The 24,947-nt window shown below is 36.4% G+C and overlaps 1 protein-coding gene across 1 annotated transcript in view; it reads left to right on the top strand.

Moving 5' to 3' along the window:
- Positions 1 to 24,947, top strand: part of SLIT3 (slit guidance ligand 3) — a gene marked incomplete at both ends in the record, with an annotated part of 518,009 nt that overhangs the window by 30,723 nt on the left and 462,339 nt on the right. Inside the window, one exon of the mRNA XM_084295482.1 lies at positions 28 to 99. Within this exon, the coding sequence (XP_084151608.1) occupies positions 28 to 99 (72 nt within the window). The remainder of the gene's footprint in view (positions 1 to 27; positions 100 to 24,947) is intronic.

Genomic DNA, 24,947 nt, shown 5'->3' with positions numbered 1-24,947 from the left:
AATTTACTTGTGTTTCTGGAATTGCAGACACTTGGAAGAAAATCAGATCAGTGTGATAGAACGTGGAGCATTTCAAGATTTAAAGCAACTCGAGCGACTGTAAGTATCTCAATTTAAATACTTAAACAAAAATGCCATGTTTTTCTACCTCGCTTTAAATGATTATTATATTTAATGATGAAAAACTGGACTTGCTTAAAAAAAAAAAAAAAGTCAAAAGCAAAAAAAAAAAAAGAAAAAGGGAGGGGGTACTTACCTGAATTTGAAAATGCTCTTAAACACAGTTGGCTTTATATTGAATCATAGCTCATGCTTGAAATAAAATGTGCAACTGCTCACCAAGAAAACAGAACCATCATTGATACTAGAATGTTATTTTAATAGCGTTGTTAAGATTATTTGAGCGACTTTTATAACTGATATATAGGTGAAGAAAAGTTTGTTCATAATAATGATTATTTGTACAGTTAATTAAAATATAAAAATCATCACTAATGAAAGTTACAATTGTCCTCAAGGTTTAAGAACCAGAGTATTTGTAGAATTGACTTTGAACTTAATTTTTTTATTATCTTGATTTAATTTCAAGTTGCACAATGCCACTGATACCAGTAGATTCCAGGATATCATACTAGACTGAGAAAATTAGAGTGTAGATATCTTCTACTTTTGATAGCAATCAAAAGTAAACACTAGTGAATATAAAAGCTCTCTTAATGCAAAATCCAACTCATAGAAAACTACTAGTCTTGTAAGAGTGCAATCATTAATATCAGTAATATCAGCAAAAGTAATGCTATATCAAATTGCTACTCTTTGTCGGAGTATAATGTTCAGCATTGTCACGAAGCTAGGTTAATTTTGCCAGCTTATAGTGAGAGCTGAACAATGTTTCTGTAATGCTGAAATACTTTGGGGAATTACTCTTTGTTAGGTGACTAGAAAGAAATCACATGCTGGTTTGGAATGCTTTTTTGTTAAAACAGAGAACCAGATTTGTTTTTATGCTTGATTATCTGCAAGGCATTTATTGTAGAACTTGGCATTTTTAAACTTTTTTTTTTTTTTTTTCCCCAAAGTAGCTTTTAAGAGTGAAGTTCCCATTAACAATTGTGCAAGACAACTTTGGGGTATGGAGCATATGTTATACTAAAACTGTTTCAGATGATCTCAAGATTAAACTTGCATTTAAGTTGTTAATCAACTAGTGTTCTGATCTTTTAAAATGGTTTAAAATGGTAAATGGCTTTTAAAACGGTAAAGATCATTTTTAAATTATCTTTAAAATTTAGGATTCTTTTTTTTTTTTTTTTTCTTAAATTAAAAAGCTCTTTATACAATAAGGGGGCTGAGTTTTAAATTCTGATTATAAGTTACTCATCCAGTTTCTGATACCTATATTCCATTTAGAAAGCACTTTCAGGTCTAGAGTTATGCCATGGCTGACTTATTTCACAGTTCTTGGGAACAATAAAACAAAACTCATGTTGTAGTTTTCCCAAATTAAGCATTTTGTGATGCTGTAGAAAACATTTTTTAAATTTTTTTTTTCAGATTTAGGTCATCTTAGATAAAGATAGATTTAGTGAAACTAAAAAATGTGTTTTGAAAAATATCTGTGAGACAAACTAGCTATCTGTAACCAGAAATTATGAACACTCAAGACTTCTCTTAATGTGTTGCTTTTCTGTAGAGCCTTCTCTGTTAGCAAATGAGCATAATGTATCTTGTGAAACCAGAAGTTAGGAAATATGATACCTTTAATAGCATCTGCTCAAGTATGTGATGTTTGAAAGTCTCTCTCTCTCTCTCTCTTTTTTTTTTTCTCTTTTTTTCCTGTGCAAACTCTTAACTTGGCCAGTTAAACATACTGCATTTCTGCTTCTCTTTTTGGATTGCCTGTCATTAAAATATTTCCTAAATGAATGTTGTATGAAAGGGAGGGCTGGAAACATACAACTTTTTGGTATTTTAGCTTAAATCATTTTTAGGACATAACTATAAATCTGTTTTTTTCTTTCTTTCCTTTTTTTTTTTTTTTTTTTTTTTGCTATGAGTCAGTAGGCTTTGGAGAATGAACTGTGGAAAGTTTGGCATAACTTATAACAGCTAAATTGCAACATTTTAGGTAATATTAAAGCTATTTTATTAAGTATTGTCAAACATTACAAAACATTAATGAAGAAAGTATGATGGTTGAATAAAAAACTGGCATTTTTCCATTTAATTTCTTTCAAATAACAAATAAAAATTGCATATATTGCTTCAATTTTGGAATAACATTCGTTTTTGATCTGTTGAAGTGGATGCAAAAGTAATCACTAAGTTTTTTTTAAAACAAAGCAGCTGTATTGGGCCAGACTTTAAAAAACAGGAGTAATTTCTCTTTTTGGCACATATATATATATATATATTATATATATATATATATATATACACACATGTATATGTATATATTACTTTTATTCAAAATAACAGTGAAAGAATATTATTCTTCCACTCCCACACAGTAATCCTTCAAAGGGCATGGACCATAACCTTATGTAAATACTATTTTAGCTTACTGTAGTCTCACTTGTGTGGATGTCAAAACAAACTCATCAATATTATCTAAGTGAATTAGCAGAATTTTCATTGTGAAATGTGTTTTTTGGTACTGTCCTGCATAACAGTAAGTAAATTTTGTATAAAATGTCTCTACAGATGTTTGCTATTGGTCCCAAAAACACCATAATGATGTCTCTCCAGTTATTGGGATTTTACTGTTTACAACTGTTTTTTAAATTATTTTTTATTTTTGTTTCTTTATGGGACATTAAGATGCTCCATTGGAATTGTAAGCATTAAAGACGTTATTTAAATAGAGGTCAAGGTATTGTCAAAAGCTTAATAAAGTCTGTCAATATCAGTTGAAGGAAGCACATAATGCAGGGTATGACAAAAGGACGGAAAATGCGAAATTGAGAAATAAAGTGATGAGTAGAAGGTGTGCCACTTCATTCTTTGACATGTTTTTTCTTAGCTTTACTAGATAAAGCTGAGTAATACATGGGATTTTAACCATTTCTTTTCTTATAATAATTGTTTTATTTATTTATTTATTTATTTTGTCTGTGTGTATGTTGTTCGGTTTAGTCCTAAAATTCAGGGTTCTTGAGAATATCCAATGGTATCAATGCAGTGGGAAACCAGGAATGCTTTATTCAAAGAAGTGTCTATGATTTTACTCCAAAACCCACAGATAAGTAGTGAAGTAGCTGACCACAAAAAGTTGATCAGTTGGGATGAAATATTAATTTTTAATTGGTCCATACAGCTTCTACTACCTTCTACTTGATGTGCTGTTGTCAAATGTCAAGCTGTTCTTCTGCAGTGTAATGCCGATGCAGAGAAACTCTAAAGCTTGTAGATCCTATGTGCCAATGTAAGCCTGCATGTCTGAGGTGCTAGAATGATTTCAGGATGCCTCCTCCCAGACTTGTTAGTTGCTTTTCTAGCTATCAGCTTTTCTTTGGCTCCAAAGTGCTACTTTACAAGAAATACTACTAACTAATGTTGACTGATATACTTTGCATATGTTCAATAAGCATTTAAATGATGGAGATAAGTTGTTCAAAATTGGAAGTGCCAGCTGTAGATCTTGAGTGTGCCTTCCTTGCCAGTAGACAGTTTTAGAGCAACACCTGTGTCTGTTGTTGTAGGGAACGTTTCAGGAATTAATTCTTTTTTCTAGTTCATTCTGCATTTCTGTCCTAAAAGTTAACTGTTAAAGTTCTGACTTGAATTTTTTTTTTCTGTTTTTGTGTTTTGAAGTAGTGAGCGTGTGTCTATACACACATGGACAGTGCATTATACACAAATTGATATTGAATTTTGACAATTCAGCTCTATGCTTTGCTGTTAACATGATGTAGGATTTCAAGATAAAATTATTACAAAATTTCGTATACAAAGAAGATCAAGAGTAAAGATGCATACTAGTGGACTGAAAAGATGAACTGAAATTTCTTCCAGAGCCAGATGTCGCACATTTATGTGAAAAATGAGGCAGGATATAAGACACCAGCTGATTCTGACTTTTCCACGTCCAACTGCCAGAAATTGTCATGTAGCTGTATTATCTTCAAAAGGCTGGACTTTGGCTGGTGGCTGGTTCTTTCTAGTCAAATTAGCGTCTTTAGCTAGCATAAAGGCTTTCAACATCTGAAAACACTCAAAATGTGTTTTTGTTGTCTAAAGAAGGGTGGGGGGTGTGTGGGGGGGGAGAGAATGTATAAGCGTGGCCAAATCAAATATCTTTTCAAAGTTGAGAAAAATAATTAGTTTTTCTTTTCTTAAATCCAAAAGTTTAACCCTAGCATATACATGTATGGTTTTGGTTTTCTATGCGTTAAGACAGAGGTCCAAATAGAAATTGGCAGACCCTTAACTGTAGAGATGCTACTGTGCTTTGGATCTTTGTAAGCTGCTTCCTAAATGCTTGATTAAGGAATTAAAGTATATTTATTTGGCATAGTGTACTGTAAAATCTGCATTAGTACCAAGGATGCTAAGGAGAAGAAATTATGACATGCTTCACAATCTGGATTTCATAAATTGAGATTGAGCAGGCTTTAAATAAATCATGTAATACAAAAAGCATCTTCCATAATTAACAGGCTAAGTGGAAAGATTGCTAAGTGCTTCAGAGTAGTGGGCAAAACAATAAAAGCATTGGACAGTTCTCCGCTGTTGTAAACAAAAGCTTATTGAGAATCTTTGGCAGCGTGGACAAATCCATAGTGTTTATACAGGGTTTGCAGTGTGTGCAGTTTAGAGGTATTTCTGGAACTGCGTGCGCTACACTTATTTCATTTATGAAGCCATATGGATTTGCAAATATGGAAGACAGTTTGAATGTAACCTTTCAGAATGAAGCTTTGTTGTTTAATGTCTCCGTTTTCGTATGGCATTATGGATAATATCTAGTTTGAGATCAGTGATCGTAAAATGCTCATTTTGAAATGCAGGAGAATAAAGACACTCAAATAAACTTAGCACTGCAGTATGGTATTTCATCAATTTTATTGCTTGCATACTTCCCTCTTCCTTCTCAAACTGCTGTGCCTAAGTTGGAGTAGTACCTGGCTCACTAGCGAACTCCTCAGGAGCTTGTGGTGCTTCAGGAGCGAGCCCTTCTGTCTATATCCTGCTCCCAGGACAGCCCTTCATCTGGGCCTTTCCCCTCAGGGGGGGGTGTGAATGGTAAATTGAGGCTAGTAGAGCCATCTGGAACTTAAGGTCTTTGTATTTGGGAGGAATGGATTTTGTTCTTGTCATGCATATATAATGCCTAAGATGGTAGCTTCCCCCTGTTTTGTGAGGGAGTGCATGCAGCAAATGTCAAAACCTGAGCTAATCTGTCACACTGGGCAGAACTGCTGCTGCAACAACGCATCATCAATTGGGTGAAATGAAACTATATTGTTTAATCCCAGGCCACAGGCTGTGTATCAGTAAAGTAATCTTTAGTAAATGGCAGAAATCAGTTTCTGAGACCAGTTGCAAGCTTAACCACTGCTTGATGGAGCCAGCGAAGAATACAAAAATGAAATTCAGTTTCTGTTATCTTCAAATATGTTCCTGTTCTCCTGAAGAATATCTAGTACTTAAGTTTTGTGTTGCCTGCATTTAGGAGCTAGTAATGTGTAGCTCCTTGGCTGCATTGGCTCCTGACTGCAGGTTCAAGAAATAGTTTTTGATGTTTGATCATGATTTGGTCCATGCGCTTTGAAAAAAAAAAATAATTCTGGTTTGGGAAAGGAAAAAAAGGAATCTTGTAACTGACATCTGAAAAAGCAATCACTTTTACCTCATGTTTTCAAGAGAAGTCTGTTACTGCCTTTTAAAAGAGTGTCATTCTGACAGTTGACACTGTGAACAGTCCAAAGTGATTAGATAGAATGCTTGGGGTACCAGTATCTGAGAGGATGTTGTTGGTCATATTCTTGGATGCCCTTGGCACAGCCATCGAGGCTGCGTGCAAGTTCATCAGCGATGTGCTATCTCTTCGTGTGGCACCATGAAGTTCTTTGAGCAACTGCAGGTGAGGTGCCTTGGTTTTCTTTTCTGGGCTTGGATTACTACAGGTTTTACTTGTCTTTGTCATTATCTCTCTCTCATTATTCCACCATACTTATTGCACCACACAGTGCTGGTCTGTATGCTACAATCTCCTACCTTGTGCCATCTTTTCTTGTAGTGAAAAAAGAATGATTTGCTTTTCCTCAATCAGTTTGACTTACAGTTCCTCAAAGCTCTTCTGCATCTTTTGTGTGTAGCTAAATCGCATTCGATCTTCAGCAATACTTTTCCTTTCTTCTAAGGGGAAAGAGTTGTTTCTGTGTGCTTGTGGGATGAGTAACACCCTCAGTTTAAACTAGGGATGATTATGACTCATTCTTGGAGCTAATGGTCACTTCTCTAAATGTAATATTGGAGCCTCCATGGAATTTTTCTATATCTACGGGTAGATTTCATCAGTTCCCTAAACCACAGGTATCATTTCCAGCCAGACAAAACTTTCTGGAACTGGCTCGACTAATTTGACTGGCTGAACTAGGAGCCAAGTCCTCGAGTCCTCCCTTCCCTCATAAACTTGCATCAGTTTACCACTCATACTGTTTACAGTGCAGGTTGTTTTTACCAGTACTTTCAAGAGGAACTTGGTTAGCAGAATTGCTGAGACCCAGTCATATATGTCCATCGCATTTATATAGTCTTCCTGAAAACTGCTTCATGGGCAGTTTTAATCAAGTGCCCACACTGAGGAATTGTAGAAGGACCTTATGAGGTTGACTGACTGTGAAATGATATAGTAGATGTAATTCAGGGTTGAAGAACAAGGAACTGGAGGGAGAAAAAACCAAAACAAACAAAACAAAACAAACAAAAAAACATCCTGAAATGTTGAAGCTTGTGAAAGAATAAAATGGAAGTTCACAGATGGTCATCAGAAGGCTGGCTAGGTTTGTGCAACAGAGATCCATTGAGGTGTCCTACATATGCAAAACCTCTATCAGCTAACTGTAGATGAAAAAAGATTGAAAAGCAAAGCTGCTGGGGGATTAGTATAATAGACAACCTCTGTTTATGCCTCTGTATGCATCTACATATTACCACTGCTGGAAACGGGATACAAATCTGGATGGACAATGTCTGACTCAGGCAAGCTGTTCCATTACTGTGTGCTTTCTGATTTTCATCTATTGCAAAAAACTGAACTGGTCATAATCTTTTCCAAATTTAATTTGCTTCTACTCAACTAGCAGCCTACAACTGAGATATTAAGGATGTTCAGTTCTTTCAGTGGTGAGATAGTCCAGAAAGTTCTACTGTTTTTTCATGTCTAGCACAGGGATATTTATCAGCTGCCCCTCATCCCCACCAATAAGTTCGTACTGGATATCTGACTTTAAAGGAATGCTGTAAAGTCACAAGTAAGGAAATCCTGTTTCCTAGAAGACTTGCTTAACAAAAACATGGACAGAATTGGTAGTTTCCCGATAAAAGTGTTAGTAGAGGATAAAAATAACAGGTATAAATTTTGTTAATGAGATGACAGGAACTGACTTTCAAGATTTAAGTGGTGAAATACTTAACTGTGTAATTCAGCCTTCACTTACACTTAACATCACAGAAGACAAAAACTTGGTATGGTAGTTATCAATAAATCTATGGAGTGTGTGTATAAATAAAAAAGCAAAATAGGTAGATATTGACAACTGAAGTGTGATTTGTACACTTCAGTAAATATTTGTGGGGGGGAAATATAAGTACTGTTTTTTTATCAGATGACATCTTGGCTCATGTTGATAACATACCTTTATTAATTCTTGGGATGAAAGAAGGAAATTCATTACTTCTGTATTGCTTTTGATTCAGCTTTATGTGCTAGTCTTGGCTCAAATAGACAAAATAAATGTTCCCAAGGTATGGCCCACATACTTCATTTATCTGTCAATGCTGTATGCTGGGTACCCTGGAAGATTTCACTGTGATGTATTCTTCTTACAGTACTCAAGTGATAATTCAGAGAAATGCTAGTCATTTGTGTAAATGAAATACCAGATATGGTCAGGAAAGTTATTATTTTATTTATTTACATTATTTTTATTTTTTAAAAGAACCTTCTCTTTTCTGTTCCCACAATTCAAATATACAGTCAATATTAAAATTATGGTGGGGGCAGGGGAATTTGCAACTGTTAGTCCAAAAGTTGTTCTTGTAGGAAAGGAATGTTATAAGATCTCCAGTACATACATTTCCATATACAGTCAAGTTTCTCACAACAGTTAAATGCTACATAAAATACTTAAGTACAGCCTATTTAATGCAGATACTCAGTTCATATAGTAATAATGTAACATAAACTATTATTTATATTAAGTTTGCAAGCACTTTATTTTGACTAGAGTAGAATGATACTGTCCAGAAATGATAAATAACTTATAATTTGTAACCTGAATAGTAAATACACATCCCAAAATTAAAAGTATGTAGAGCTTTTTGAAACATCTTAAAAATTTGGAAGTCCAAAACACAATTTCCTTGTTTATGATGACTTCTCATGATTTTCTTTTGAATTTTGATGACTTGATATTTAGCACAACTTCTAGTTTTAGTCTTTCCTTGAGAATCTTCAGCTGTTAATCATGTTTTGAGTCCAGCTGTGCATGGTGTTGGTTACTATGGTCCTATTCCATTAAAGCTTTCTGATAACCAGTAGTTAGCTCCTCTAAATGCCAGTGCCATTCCTTGCAACTCTAAAAAGATACCTGGTCCCAAGTGCAAGACAGGACAATGCACGTTCAAACAAATTCATTTGTGTAGCAGCAATGGAGACATAAATTTGTCCAATAGCTGAAGTTTCATAAAAACTCCTTAATTTTCTTCATATGTACTGTAGAGATGAAGTATTGCTAAAACTTAGAAACTGAAGGAATCAAACTGTATTTCCAAAAGGCAAAATAGAAGGCATTTTTGGGGTAAGCTAGTAAAATCCTAGATATACATAAGGTTCAAGGATAGAACTTGATATTACATAATTGTACAACATAGTGAGCACACTATACCTGCACTTTTGTCATGTCTTTTTTTTTTACAGTGACACGATGTAAGCACAGATCTCTAGTGTAGGAAGACTGTGCTGGGGGGGGGGGGGGAACAAACAAACAAACAAACAAACAAAAAACAACAAACAAACAACAACAACAAAACTAAGTATGAAGTAACCTGTAGAAGCCAAACCTGGTAATTCTGATATGTATCCAGTCTCCATCTTGCTTATACAGAAGGTCAGTGTCCTGCTCAGTGTCTTAGTACAGCTGGCAGCATTTGTATTTCAAAGTATTTAAGTAGTTTAAACCACATTCTGAAAAGGTCAGATAATTTTAGAAATGTCACTGGGAAAGCATAAGAAAGTGTAAGAAAGGTTTTAGCATGAAAAAAATCTTTGTCTGGAGCTTTTTTGGAGGCACACTTGAAAAACCACAGTATTTCTTAGCCACATAAAGTACTCTGACCCTGGTGTTACCTAAGGGATAAGGGGCTTCTGCAATTTGGATCTTGATGCTTGTAATATTTTTCCAATTTTAAAGCATATAACTTATATTTGTTTTTCTTGGTATTAGTCAAGCGTAATTTCAACCATTGGTATTTGTAGTTGTCTGTACACAAATGAACAATGTTTGACATGCATACAGGTTATATGTTTGGAAGTAATTTAGATTTCTCGTGGTCATTTGAGAAAAGTAAAAATTGCCCTGCCCTTTCCTACTACCCTATCAAAAATATGACAAGATGTTACTTTGCCACAAGATCCTGTGATTGCTGTGCTTAAAGTTCTGGGACTGAAAAAATAGTTGCAGATTAATTGAGGAAAGAAGTCCAGCAAAATCTTGGCAAAACTTGCTCCTATCTATCCATCAATGGTAGGTTTAGTAATGTGTGTTTCCTTGAACATCAGAAAACCATCTTTTTGCTGTTGGTATCTTTTAAATAATATAGTAGGTTTCACTTTCCTACCCTGGACTATTGGTGGGGACTATTCACTGAATAAAATACATTTCTTTGAACCAATAAATCTTACAAGAAACCATTTATTCTTTGAAGAAATGTAGATTTGCCTCCTTAGCAGTTTTCTCTTTTAATTGGGTGTATACATTTGGGAAAACGATTGTGCCCAATAACTACATATTGTAGGGTCTTAGAGGGCACTAATATCCTCAAATTTCAGTGTTGTATGTCTGTCTGTAGCATATAATTGCATAATTACATGCTACTCAACCATTACTGGGCAGGCAAACTTTTTGTTGTTATTGCGGATGTGAGGCTGACTTTTTTTTTTTTTTTTTGTAAACATTAAAAAATATATATCTATTTAAGAAAAAATAAAAGACGCCTCTTCTCTGAAGGAAGCTATTAGCAGCTCTGTCAACAGATCTGCACAGGAGGAATCCAAACATAGGAAGAGTGCAAGAGAGGCAAAGGGCAGCTACCAAGAAAGCAGGATGCATGCTTCAGTGAATTGGGCTTGGTTTGAATTAGTACATCTGACCAGGGTTGCAAAACAAAGAGGTTTATTTTAATAATATGATAATAAACGAGCCTGGTTTCATCAAAAACATTTTCATAGTAGGTCACTGACCCATAAGAACTCATGGAAAAACAAATTTGGGTCTCATTTATGTATACAGGAGGTTCTGTAACCACAGAATTCTTAAGCTTCTGAAAGCAATGGTTAAAAATGTAATGGAATCATGACGTTTCCACTACAGTGTAACCATAATTTGGTTGGAATAGATGATTAGTGTTTAACATTACATCAGAGGTTTTAAACATTGTTTTCTGTGGCTTGTTTGTTTGATTTTAGCACTTTTTTTAAAAAATTCTTGATGAAGATTTATGAGAGTATTTGCTTAAGGAAAACACTTAGGGATTTAGAAGTCATTTCTCTAGGGACTGTAGGAAATACTTCAAGGTTTGTGTTACTGTAGGGTAAGAACTGCTGCGTCAGTGGTCTGTAATAATTTGGATGAACTTTGTTTAGCTTAAATAATTTTAGCAGAAAGGTTTTACTTTTGTGAGCTTCCTCATATTTGAATGATGCTACATCAATGCTACAGGCTAAACTTCCTGCTGTCAAGCACAGTAGACATCAAATAGTCCTGTTTGTGAGTGAAATGCTGATGATGAATTCAAAGTACTTAACAACCCCCGCCCCCCCCCCCCCCCCCCCCTTGGAAAATATATGAATATGTAGGTCTTGCAGCCACTCTGTCATCAAACTTGCTTTTCCTCTGGAACTCATCTGAAGCTGCAGCCTTACATATAGAACAGAACAACTTAGTATTGGTTATAGTTAACTATTGTTATCTTTTATGCTCGTGTTATGTGTTCAGTTGTTTAGAGACAATCTCTTCTCCAGATTTTCCTCTTTATCTATAGTTAGAGGATCACATGGAGAAGAGAAAGTTCTGTGGTTCATGCAGATGTTCTGGATATTACGTATACATTTAATTTTTGTCTTTGATCATTGAGTGGGATAGATGTGATGCAATACATTAGGAATACAGGAGATAAACACAAACTTCTCTAGGTACTGAGGCATGTCAGGAAAACTGACCCCCTACATTTGATAACTTGCTGGGAAAATGAAAGGGGATCAGAGGTAATTATCAGAGAAAGGGGGTGTTCTCAGTTTTTAGATAAGAGCTTTGGTAACGATAGCAGATTTTTGTGGTTGGTTACCCCTTGTGGCTTGGTAGTGCTGAAAATGTCCTTTGAATAAATTGTGATAAGTAATTCCCACAGGCTTGTGATAAAGTAGTCAAAAGCTGGTCTTTGGTTCTCAAATTTATGTCTAGTGTACAGTGTGTTCTTTGTTCCACTTAATTATTTCCTTGTCTTCATTCTGTTAGCTTTGGAAAAAGTATCCTTTGTTAAGCATCCAGTTTGATTTGAAGCAAAAGATGATGCTGTTTGTCTTCCTATTTTAATAGTACTGCTTGGCATATAGCCCCAGGGAGGAAGGAGCAACACATTGCCACAGAAGCATTCTTTACTATATATGGAGAGGCGTGGTGAGCTGTGCTGGTATCGAGTTATTAAAACAGATCAATTAGGAACACTGTTCTATTTCTTCTGGTAAAAATTGCAACAGTAGTTCTACTTGCAAGTTTTGCTAATTATTCACAGCTATTTCTGACTTCTGGAAATGGTTAGTTTGATTAATATAAACTTTTAGGACTTGTCAGCAGGGGCAACACAGCTTGGAGATGTTGATGCTAAAATTTACTTTTTGTTTTCTTCATAGAGTTTCAGCCCTGACCTGGAGAGATTACACTCAGATGTAAGAAATACATTCACCATGTTTATCTTACTGGCCTCACAGAAATTGGTGGACTGTCTACAGTGGTGGATGTTTAGGGATGTTGCAATAGATTCCTTAGGTTCTTTGGATAAAGGCCAATTATCTTCACATAGGCTGTGGAAGAATAATTAGGAAGTAACTACTCTTTTTTTTTTTTTTTTTTTTTCATTCAGTGTTAGAGATTGGAAGACAAAAATTCAAACGTTCTGTGTGAATTCTTTTTTTTTTTTTAATTTGAAATAAGAGAGCATTGGTATTCAACTTAAAACATAGCAGAAACTGAAATACATCTTGCTTCAGGGTGTATTGATCAAGTTTTTTTTGATTTATTTGAATGATAATTAAAATGTGAATTGTTATATGTTAAGGGCTGGGACAGGCAGATATAAACTACCAGCCAGAATGCATGTAGTTGATTGCTTTTATAAATATATGGTAGTGAGTTAAGAGGTTGTGCATAAACTGTTGCCCTTTTTCTGGGTTAAGGGGATTTTCTTGCTGTTGACGTAGTCGTTAGTAAGTGTTCTTTGTTACTTAAGATTCGCTATTCCTTACTTCGGTTCAGTTGGTACTAACACTTCTGTCCCTTTCTGTATGATGTAAATTGTTGACTGAAGTCCTTAATGCACATGTGAAAGGTGTTAGACCTTTTTTGTTTATTCATGTTGGCTTTGTGAAATGTTGAAATTTAAACCTGTTCTTCGTACTTATTTTTGCCTGTGTTACTAGTTTGTTCCCAGTTAGGGGAAGTTTGTATATGATGTTTACACAATGGCTCTATCCTCCATCTTGATAAGAGATTTTTTCATATGCAAAGATCCTGAAGAAAAAGAGAGATTCTTATACTGAGATCTGAAAACTGTTGTGTTGCTACGAGTTTCTATGCTGCTTCTTCATGCGAAGAGAAATGTAGTCTGCTTCCGATAGAGGGTAGATAATCTTTTCCAGTCTAATGAAAAGTTACTAGTAGAGGTTATTACTTCTGACAGCTTTGAAAATGTGAACCAGGACCACCCAGTCTGCTATGTTTGTAATAAGGGATCTCAGACTTGTAACTGTTGTAAACAGTTTTCTTTCAAAAAAATGTTCCTTAGCGGCATACAGTGCTATCTTTCACAGTTTTTGGAAAAGCTTCTGTACTTACATGTCATGTAAATAACATTCATTTATCTCACACCATAACCTTGTAAAATGGTTGCACTGGACTTCCTCATAGCAACCTTATTGAAATTGTGTTATATATCATCTTGCTTTATTTTCTAGTTTAGTAATATAACAAGATGCTGACAGAAAGTGAAGTTGACTTTTTTTTTTTTTCCCCTGTTGAAGCTGCATCCTTACTGTTTTCCCCTATGAGAAGAACTGATACAAAGCAAGGGAAGAAGTTACATCAATGACCACAGCATATTTCTTGATGATGATAGGATTTTCTGATGAAACCATTGAATGAAATTGGCCATGCTCTGACTTTACTGTTTCCTGAGTCAGTACTGCTTGAAAGAGAAAACTTAGTAACTCCTTAGAGTTCAATAACTCCTGTCTTTCTGTCTGAGTCTGCTGTTATGCATTATTTCATTTTTATTGCTTCTTGGTTACACCCAAGCTTGTGATGTAACTGATTCTCTCTTAAAGTAACTTTCAGAAACTACTTCAACTGCATCATGTTCCCTGAGGCTGTTCTCCAAGGACAATGCCACAGAGCTCTTAATAACAAAGGAGAAAAATTTAGCTTGTTTATTACCAAAATGAGATCCAGATGTTTTGAGTGTGAAATAGAATAAATGATCAAGCTGGGGAGTGAACCCAGTTACTTGGATAATTAATGGGTGTTAAAGGCTGGACTACCAAGACTGCTCCCTTGAAAAAATACCCATTTTAAAAATTCAAAAGCACTGTAATTTTGACTTTCTTTTGAAGAATGAATTGTAGAATAGACAGCATTTTGTGTGTAGATGTTGAATCAAGTTTGAAAGGTGTTGAACTTGTGAGGAAAAGAGTGGAGTACCACTAATTTCATGACAAATGTGCAGTTGTTTGATTTGGCAGTAAAGCCATCAATGTTCGGTAGAAAAGCAGACGTGTAATATAGAGGCCAGTAGGTATCATATTTTTCCATAGGTTAAAAATAGGTAATTGTTATATTAAAAAAAAAAAAAAAAAAAGTGATCATGCACAAAATATCTAGGCAATTACTGTGTTCAATGAGAAAATAATAAAGCTGACAGTTTATTTCATAGCCTCTGTGTCATCTTCAGTTTCTAAGTAGAACGTATTCAGTAATATCCAAAACAATGGTATTAGTAAAAATAATTCTGCAAGATATTTTGAATGGAAAACAAAGGTATGTATAAGAGCTTTATACTATGAGATCTTCTAGGAGAGGGAAACCATAGCCATGTAAGCTTGGTGATTCCTGCTCATATTTTGAGTATTTGCAGTTTGTGTAAAGCATGTTTTACTGATAATATTCTCAATCTTCACAGAATTTCGGTAGCTTAATGAGAAATAAAATTGCCACGGAAAATTGTACAATCTCCTAAATTTGAGTAATACTTGTCTCTTTAACGTCAGGCTTCCATGCAAACAGTATTCTCCATGGGAAGGATGTGAGTGTCTATTGGGTGCTATGGAGAGAGCATGGAGGAAATTTCTCATGTAGATAGTGTACCTCATGAAGGGTGTACCTTCACTGTATGTTTGCAGAAAAGGCTTTGCTTTTTACTCAGTTCACAACAGAATAATTTTACTCTGAGCATGAAGTTGAAAGTGCTCCTTCCCAAACTACTGAATACAGTTGTTTGCAGTATGATCTGACTGACGCTGCTCAGACCTACATGAAGTGTATGTTTGTACACCTTGTGAGAAAATAAATGAGGTCACTGTAATGATAGTAAAAGTAAAAACCCATCTTTGTCGAAAATCTGCAGATTTTTGATAGTTTTATCACCTACAGAGAAATAATGGTGCATGAACATTAAATACATAAAATAATCAAGGATTGTCATTCATTTAAACTTGATAGCTGCAGGATATACTCTTTAATAAGAGTCTAACTCTTCTCCTCAAAGAAGGATCAACTAGAGCAAGCTGCTCAGGCCTCTGTCCATTTCAAGGATGGAGTTGCCACTCCATCTTGGCAGTGTGTTATTGACAGTACACTAACTTTCTAGTGGTTTGTTCACTGTTAATCAAGAAACTTTTGCTGACTGGCAAAAACCCTTTTAATTTTGAACTTTGCAAATTAATTGTATGTTGTATAACGAATGCACAGCCATCTGAGATTTAAAATGTTCTTTTACCCGTTTCTTTGACTTCTGAACCTTGAAATTCTATCTGAACTTTCTGACATCTTTGGTTGTACAGGTTTTGAGAAGGAAAGGATATTCAACAAGCAAATGGCAATAAAAAGAGTGTTGAAATTAGATTCTTCTTCCTAATTTGTAATAGGGAAGGATGTGGTTTAGATTCTTCTTGAAAAAAAAAAAAAGACTGCAATGGTAGCAAACTGAGCAAGTTAAAAGTTGCAATGCGTGGCTGAAGTGGCAGATTAACCTAGTCATTTTACCATATTGAAAACTGTTTCCCATGATGGAAAGGTTGCAGACCTAGGAATTTGTTAGCTGTCTTGATCAGTATAGGAGTGTTTCTATATTCAACTTCTTCTCTTCCATTGCCACTATCATGCCTTTCATTTACATTAGATGTAGCTGCTGTTTGCTTTAGTTGTGAAAGGATCTCCAGAAGACAGCAGTGCCTGATCTGGAAGTGACACTTCCGATTTTGTAAGCATGAGAGATCCAGCTAAGTCAATAGCCTAAAGAAGCCTTCTCCTCCAAGAAACATGACCTCTAGCTTGAAAACAATGGGAAAAATGTCTTATCAAGATTGAGGTTCTGTATTCATTCAGAATTTATCTAGAAGCTAATAAAAGGAATAAAAGAAAAAAAAAGATAATATAGATTAAAAACAACCCATGTAAAGTGTAGGTCTTTTCTTCTATGCCTATCTCATAGAATGGTCCTGAAAAACATTTTCTATCTTACCTCTGGGCTGGTAGCATTCTCTGTTTCCAAGCTCCACTGGCTGTTTCTTTTTTAATAGTCAGGGGAATCTTAATAGTTAAGTTTCTCTCCTATCCCAGCTTCAGACAGAGGAAGAAATATTATTAGCCTGGTTGGAGCCAGGAAGGTGGGAATTTCTCAGTTAATAACTTCTCCTTTGTTTTTTTGAGGGCCCTTGATACTCTGTGATTGACGTTGACACTACCATTGTTTCCCTCCTTTCCATTGCCTTCAGGACAAGGGAACCCCCAAATGGGCAGTAGGCTGAGGGAGGAAGGGGCACTGGCACTTGTTAAGTATATAACCAAAATATTTTTGAGAGGGGAGAGGATGTTTGCCTGTTGTTGAAACACTGTGTTGCTGGATGTGGCCCCTCCAAAAACAAAACAAATAAACACACTGAAGGATAACAGATGTATATGGGTCACTTTTAAAAGTCACAAATTCTGTAAATATTTATTTTAATATATCTGAATCATAAAACAAGAACATGCAGCTTGTAACATAAGCAAGCTGTGAAGTATACACATTTATGTATTTGCATTATTTGAGAACGGAAGTCTGTATCCAGTATGTCTAGGAGGAGCAAAAGTGCTTGCTTGGAGGCATGTGAGGATGTCCATTGTTTGGACAGAAGAAAATTGGCTGAAGTAAATCAAAATGAAAAGAAAATACTGTTCACAGAAATACATGCATAGATAAATGGGTGAACGTACATATGCCTATGTATCCATGTACAGACATAACCCTCTCTCAATTGCACTTTTAGCTATGAATCCTTTACTTGACTTCTTGCTGTTCAAAAAGTTTTTAGGTCTTATGTTGGGAACATAGCTCAATTTGTGTAGCAGACGAAGTTTGTCTAAAGAGGCAAACTTTGCCTGGCAGAAGTGCTTTAAATGTAGAGATTTAAAACCCACACTTGTAACGCTTAGTATATATTTACAATTTTTTGTGTTGAGTTTTAATTCTTTCCTGATAAACTGAACGGAAAATAGAAAATGTACCAAAAGCCAGAATATAATGACCATACCAGCTCAGACCCAGTGTGCCAGTAGGGCAGTATCATGTCTCCAGTTGAAACATTAAGGAAGAACAAATGGAAGGAAAAGCAAACACATAAATGATACTTGTAGAGAAAACACTCTGAGCCTCAAGTGGTATAGAGAATCATCAGTTGGGCTTGGTTATTAATATTATTTATTATTTTTCTCTTAGTTGTTTGTATAGTCACTTTATACTCACGTAAACTTACAACTAATGATATACAATCAATTGTTAGGCAATTTAACTGCTTGTTGAACAGAAAAAAATAATTCCTTTCGTTTTTTGAAGCTACCATAAACAGTATTGGATACTTCCAAGCATTTTTTTTATTATTACCAAATATGAGGACAACTGTTTATCACCTTCCCTTGATTCATAATTGCACAGATCCTTACCATACTTTACTCCGCTGTTTTCCTTGTGGGAAGTCTCTGTCTTAGGAGTCATTTCACTATGAATCTGCTCTGTCACTGATCATCTTTCTTATCTTTCTCCAAACCTTGTGGGATCTTCTCTGAAGTGGAAATTCCAAAAGTTTTTGGTCTTCAATATGTGGATACACCATGAATTTATACAAAGAATGAATATGTTATCTAGTAGTCTTCTGATAATTTGTAATGTTTACCTTAGGAATTGTGACACAGCAGTAAGTTGATATTTTCATGGGTCTACTTCCCAAGAAGTGTTTTTTGATTTGGAGACTGTTGTTGTGTGTGTCAACTTAAAAGTGTGCTTCCTTACACGTTTATTAAATTTCACCTGCAATTAATTACATGTTACTTTGCCATTCAGGCATTAAATAGTGCTAGTTCTTTTTAGAGTTTGTAATCAGCCTTCACTATGTGTCACTAATACATTGTCACACATACAGCCTCCCATTCTCACATTTTTGGGTCACATATGAGTATGCTGAACTGTTTCAGTCCTCACGGAGGTTCTTCTTTGGCTTCAGTGGTGACCTTATTACCTCTACTTTTGCACAGATAAATATTTGGATAAAACAAGGATTATTTCACAGTGGTGTGTTGGATTATTCAATTATTTCACAGTGGTGTATTCATTCTGTGGTGCCTCCAAATATTTTAACCTTTTAAATACTTTTAATTTTTTTCTTTCAGTTATTCATTGAGGCCCGTTTATCAAAGTTAAAACAATAAATCCAATACAGTTGCGTTTCTATTCTCATAGTCCTGGTTAAAATGTATAATTTGAGAACCAGATCCTTTGCACTTCCTGATAGTTAATTTTTGTGGATTCCTTTCTTATGGCTCTGCAAAGTAGTCATGAGTAGTCATTTTTGGTATCTTTTTGTTCAGTTTTGGCACTATATCTTGATGAAACAAACCATTTTACATCTCAATGGAAGTGGGTTGCAATGCACAAAATACATTAATTTTTTTTGTAAATTTATTTTTATGTCGTGCTTACAAGCATGATATAATTTTCTTTTAAATTTAAAGATAAGACAAGTTTTCCATCAGGAATAAACTTCAGCCTTGTGATACCTGACTTTAAAGCATGAGAAGTTTTATTTTAAGAACTTGAGAGCCATCTAAAATTAAGTATGATATTCTGGGAGGAAAGCTGGGGAAAAAACCACTATGGTATTGTTGCTTTCTTTGTGTTTGTTGGTATTGTTTTGCCTTAAGCATCACACCTGTTTTCAATTAACAGTGTAACAGGTGATGGCTCAAGCAGTTGGACCCAAGTTCTTCCCAAATATGCTTTTCTGTTTGTTTGTTTTCTGAGGTGGATACCTTCTTGGTAGCTATGGCTGAATCAGGATCACCAAACTGTTGCCACTGTCAGGCAGTGTTTATGGAGGATAAGCCTATTTTGATACCTATTTGCATGACTGTGTTGACAAGGTCTATGACTACTTCTGAGGAAAGCCTAACATTTTTAATTTTCATATACCTACACAACTCAGTGTATCACTGTAGCTCTATTTGCAGCTGATCTCTGTAACACAGTCTTTGACATATCTCAGTATTGACTGCGTAACAAGCTCAGATAGCTTCCATCAAGTAGAGTTAAGAAGTTAAAAAGCTGAGGAAGGGTTAAAAATGATTGGTAGTTATATGCCTGAGTGCAACTTGGAGCCCAGCACCTGTAAAAAGCTTGAGTGACTTCAGCTGCAGCAAACGGTCCCTGACGATGCAGTGGACGACTGTCTGTCTGTGGGGGAAGAATAAGCAAGTCTTTCTGAAATTTCTTTATTATTTTATTATGTTTCCTGATTTGTAGCTTGTGCAGCTTTTCTCTCTAAGCATATTATGTTGTTTGGCTGTTATTAAGTAACTTAGTACTCTGTGTAAGAAAAGTAGATTTATTTTCTCCACTGCTAAGAGTGAGTCTTTCTCAGAGCATAGCTCACCAGTTTTTTCTAAAGGTTTATTTGGTTATGTCCTTGGAGGCGCACTATCATTGTAATTGGCTTGTTCCTTGCTTGTCTTATTTTATATCTGCCTTGAAAATAATTTCTTGCAATATCCAGAAAAAGTCAACAAGTAACCTGAGGTGTATGTATATTAGGAAGTAATAGCAACATGTCTTGCTGGCTGAAGGAAGGAGTTTTTCTTCTTGTATTAAAAATGCATGGGCACATGTGATAAGAGGCTGAAGTTTTATTATGTAAAGCTATCATCCAAAACTATTGTGGTGGACTGAGATATGCATATATCATGTGCTATGAACATTATTATATGTCAAGTGTTATGCATTTTATATAAATAGGTACTCCTGAAATACCCCAGTACTGCATACACTGAAAGTTTAAGTCTATTCCTATGTAAGGTGATTAGAAGAGTTGATGGCTTATGTGTCTGGCAGTATGTGAGGGATTTTAAGAGAAAAAAAAACACACCCAAGCATAGTTGAACTTCAGGTAGACCGAGTTTTCCAGTTTAGTAACCAATCTTTTTTTTTTTTCTAATTATTTTTTTCTAATTAAAAAAAAAAAAAAGTGCTGATGCCTTAGAATCATTTCATAAGAAACAATAGATCACTTCTGTAGCAAACAACTGTGTAAAGAAATATAGGTTTAACCTTTACTATTTACAACTCCCCAAACATATTCCAGCAGAAACATAGGTGAACATACTTTTGAGACTAGAGGAGGATGTTGTGCTAATGTGGTGGTCTTAGATGAATGCATTGGAGGTGATGTATGGACTCCTGGAGGCCCAGTGATTACATGTTGAGAACTGTTGTGTGAAGTTGGCGATTGGTTGGCTCTTATGGGGACTTCAGGAGCAGAATAACAGAACAATATATGCAAAGTTCAATTTCCCATGTGCAGCAGTGGTTAAAGTAACTTGGATGATGGAGGGGGTTGCAGTGTACAGAGATTGCAGACTATACAGTCAGCATGTGTTTAATCAGATTTATGGTTTGACTCAGTGCAGGTATTGCCAGAGCTGGTAAGACTCCTGGAGAGCCTCTCTGCACAGTTCTTCAGTTTTCAGGAGACTTTATTAGTCTGGGCTCCATGCTGTGCACATCCACAAAGTTGTTTCTGGTCCAGCACTGGAGCTAATCTATTCTGTGGCATTAGATGATTATGCACCATTCTCCCCAGTGCTTAGGATTCCCAGAATACTTTTCAGGTCTTACTAGCTCTAAAACATCCAGTTGAAAATACTTCAGAGACTGAGCAGTTGCATTCTCATCCAGCAGTATTAGGTGAAATAAACCGGACCAGATCTTGTCAGGCTTGGCACCCATGATTGCTTCTTCCCTCTGGATATGGTGACAGTTGGTGGCATGTATGCATACATGTGCTAGTTGCGTGGCGGCTGTGTTTCTAACACGAGACAAGAGGACAGATCGAAGATTTTATTTGTAGTGTGCTGTGAGTTGTTTTTGCTTGGAACAATGCAAAGGTGTTGGTGTGACAGTCAGAATTTGACTACTTTTGCTCAGAAAATGTTAATGATTTTTTTGTCAATTCAGATCTACTGAATTGAAAAAAATTCAACTGACAAAGCTGAAATGCCATTACCTCATGATGTAGATAGTTAAGCGCAGCTGCAAAAATGGCTTGGCTTTAAATCCAAATTCCAGCTATCATATTTTCACATTATTTTTATTTTAAATGAACAGCAGATTAAAAAAAAGAATTACCTATGTTTGTTAATAGTGCAGTCCCAAGAACAGTGCCCACAAAATCTTTAAAAATTTTAGCACATTTTCTTCATATCTTTTTTTTTTTCCTATCCATTTTTATTTTGCCATAATAATAAATGGCTTCATGTTTTCCAGTGTATTTGTTACAAAATCAGAAATGCTGTTAAAATTAGAATTAACCATCTCACAGAACTGAGATTTACAGTGACATGGTGATGACAGACTGTCCAAGGTAAAAGGACCAGGTGAACATAGGGAATTTCTGTACTGCTCTTCTGTTTTCTTTTTTTGTGAAGGTGCTGCTGCCCAACTGATTCTTTAAAGTGTGCTCAGCGGTGCTTTGAAGGTCTGCTTAGGAACAGCTACGTTAGAGCTTGCCCTGCTCTGTGCTGGCATTCCTAATGTTTGGTTCACCTTGTGCTTGAAGTTGCTTTCATTGTCATATGGCTTGCTGATAGATGAGAATAAAGTTAGGCTCGCACACAATGGTGTGTTAGGAACTATTCCATTAAATTTCATTCATGTTTGGCACTTCTCTTTCAAACCAGAGGAAACAAGTCTTATTAATGACCATGCAAAGTGTTTGCTATTTTCATCAAATAGTTTTCAAGCACTTCTATTTTTCTTTTATAGGGTTTAGAAACATCCTGTTTTGCAGTTTGATACTTCTCTATTAAGAATAATCTCTCAAGCTCTCTCAGTCTTATACTGAGATGACTATTGCACTAGGAGCTATTTACATACAGTAGGTGTTGTTCAAGAGAAACAATGCCCTGGTAATTCCCTGAGTTCCCCTGAGAATCAAACCATGAATAAAATGACTTTGGGTGGAAATTGCAACTTGAAGTGATGGAAATGTTTGGAGAGTTCCATAGCTTGAACCAAATCATCAGTAACCATGGACTTTGAAAATGTTTGTTGTTACCTCAGGTTCTTTTCATAATCAGTTACTTGTGTTGCATTGTCTTACTAACTGCAGACATTCCTGTTTGACAGAATGTTGTACTCTTGCAGTGTGTTGAGGACAGTATCACATGCCATACAGTGCAGAAGCACTAGCACGTACTGATGAGTTATTTCAAAAATTAAGCTTATGCATGAGTTGAGGCAAAAGGACAATGGCATTGTAGTATTGGTCTAGACAGGAGGATTCAGCTAGCTTACTGGTGCTGTATAAGAAGACTGACACTTAATTTATGACAGTACCATGGTAAAATTTTATGATAAATTTGGACCAATATGCCATGTTTATTGCCAGTGAGCTGTGGATTGTGGATGGAGTGTGGATGTGAGCTTTTAGATTTTTAATTAATTCATTAATTATTTTGTGGACCTCCCTTCATATGATTTTTCTTTTTAAGTAAAATCAATACTAAGACAATATCAGGCTGGAATCTTAAAATGCTTAGGAAGAGGAAAACATGCAAAAGCAGCTTAGAACTTAGTGGTTTTGGAAAAACAAGTGGAGAAAAATATTGTTAAATTTTCTAAGTAATTTCTCATTTAGGTATATTTTTCCCTTGTTCAAAAAATCATCATCTGTTCTTTTAACCTTCAATACTCTCAATCTTGCTATTGAATAAATTAATTTCCATTGCTTATCATAAAATCCTGTAGTTCTGGGAGAATACCAGGAGAGCATTCTGGGAGAAAATCAGAACACACAGTACCCTTAACTTTGCATAGGTGTGACAGAAGATGATTTAGGCATATGTGAGAAGTGCAGTATACAAACGAGCATCTTTACAAACTGTTTAGTGCTGCAACCATTCCCCAAGTGAATGTGACAATTTGCAATGCATGCCCTATCTGCTCTGTATCCTCTTTCAGTTCCTCTTCATTGTCTGTTTTTGCTCCTTCAGCCATTGCAGGTAGGGCAGTGTTGGCTTATACAGTGATATTGTTTAACATACTTGATTGTCCAGATTATATTGATAAGGGGAAAAAAAAATCACATTTGACTTCACGGGTTGCAATGACAAAGTGACGCGCTGGGTGGATGAGGGAAAGGCTGTGGATGTGGTCTACCTTGACTTCAGCAAGGCTTTTGACACCGTTTCCCACAGCATTCTCCTCAAGAAACTGGCTGCTCTTGGCTTGGACTGGCGCACGCTTCATTGGGTTAGAAACTGGCTGGATAGTCGGGCCCAAAGAGTCGTGGTGAATGGAGCCAAGTCCAGCTGGAGGCCAGTCACTAGTGGCGTCCCCCAGGGCTCGGTGCTGGGGCCGGTCCTCTTTAATATCTTCATCGATGATCTGGATGAGGGGATCGAGTGCACCCTCAGTAAGTTCGCAGATGACACCAAGTTAGGTGCGTGTGTCAATCTGCTTGAGGGTAGGAAAGCTCTGCAGGAGGATCTGGATAGGCTGCACCGATGGGCTGAGGTCAACTGCATGAAGTTAAACAAGGCCAAGTGCCGGGTCCTGCACCTGGGGTACAATAACCCCAAGCAGAGCTACAGGCTGGGAGAGGAGTGGTTGGAGAGCTGCCAGGCAGAGAAGGACCTGGGAGTGATGGTGGATAGTCAGCTGAATGTGAGCCAGCAGTGTGCTCAGGTGGCCAAGAAGGCCAGCAGCATCCTGGCTTGTATAAGAATCAGTGTGACCAGCAGGGCTAGGGAGGTGATCGTCCCCCTGTACTCGGCTCTGGTGAGGCCGCACCTCGAGTACTGTGTTCAGTTTTGGGCCCCTCGCTACAAGAAGGACATCGAGGTGCTTGAGCGAGTCGAGAGAAGGGCGACGAAGCTGGTGAGGGGCCTGGAGAACAAGTCCTACGAGGAGCGGCTGAGGGAGCTGGGCTTGTTCAGCCTGGAGAAGAGGAGGCTCAGGGGCGACCTTATCGCTCTCTATAGGTACCTCAAGGGAGGCTGTAGCGAGGTGGGGGTTGGTCTGTTCTCCCATGTGCCTGGTGACAGGATGAGGGGGAATGGGCTAAAGTTGCACCAGGGGAGTTTTAGGTTGGATGTTAGGAAGAACTTCTTCACCGAAAGGGTTGTTAGACACTGGAACAGGCTGCCCACGGAAGTGGTGGAGTCACCATCCCTGGAGGTCTTTAAAAGACATTTAGATGTAGAGCTTAGGGATATGGTTTAGTGGGGACTGTTAGTGTTAGGTCAGAGGTTGGACTCGATGATCTTGAGGTCTCTTCCAACCTAGAAATTCTGTGATTCCATGATATATATTCTTGTGTTTGCTGGTGTAACACATCCTATTCTAGAAATTCAGTCTCATTTTGCTTAGTTTCTGTTGCTGAAAACTGCAAGCACAAGTTCAAATCCTTGCAAATAGAGTTAAGAATA

The sequence above is a fragment of the Netta rufina genome (genome assembly GCF_964035555.1).
Source record: "Netta rufina genome assembly, chromosome: 14".
NCBI classification, from domain to species: Eukaryota; Metazoa; Chordata; class Aves; order Anseriformes; family Anatidae; genus Netta; species Netta rufina.
This window is presented reverse-complemented; position numbering and strand designations above follow the sequence as displayed.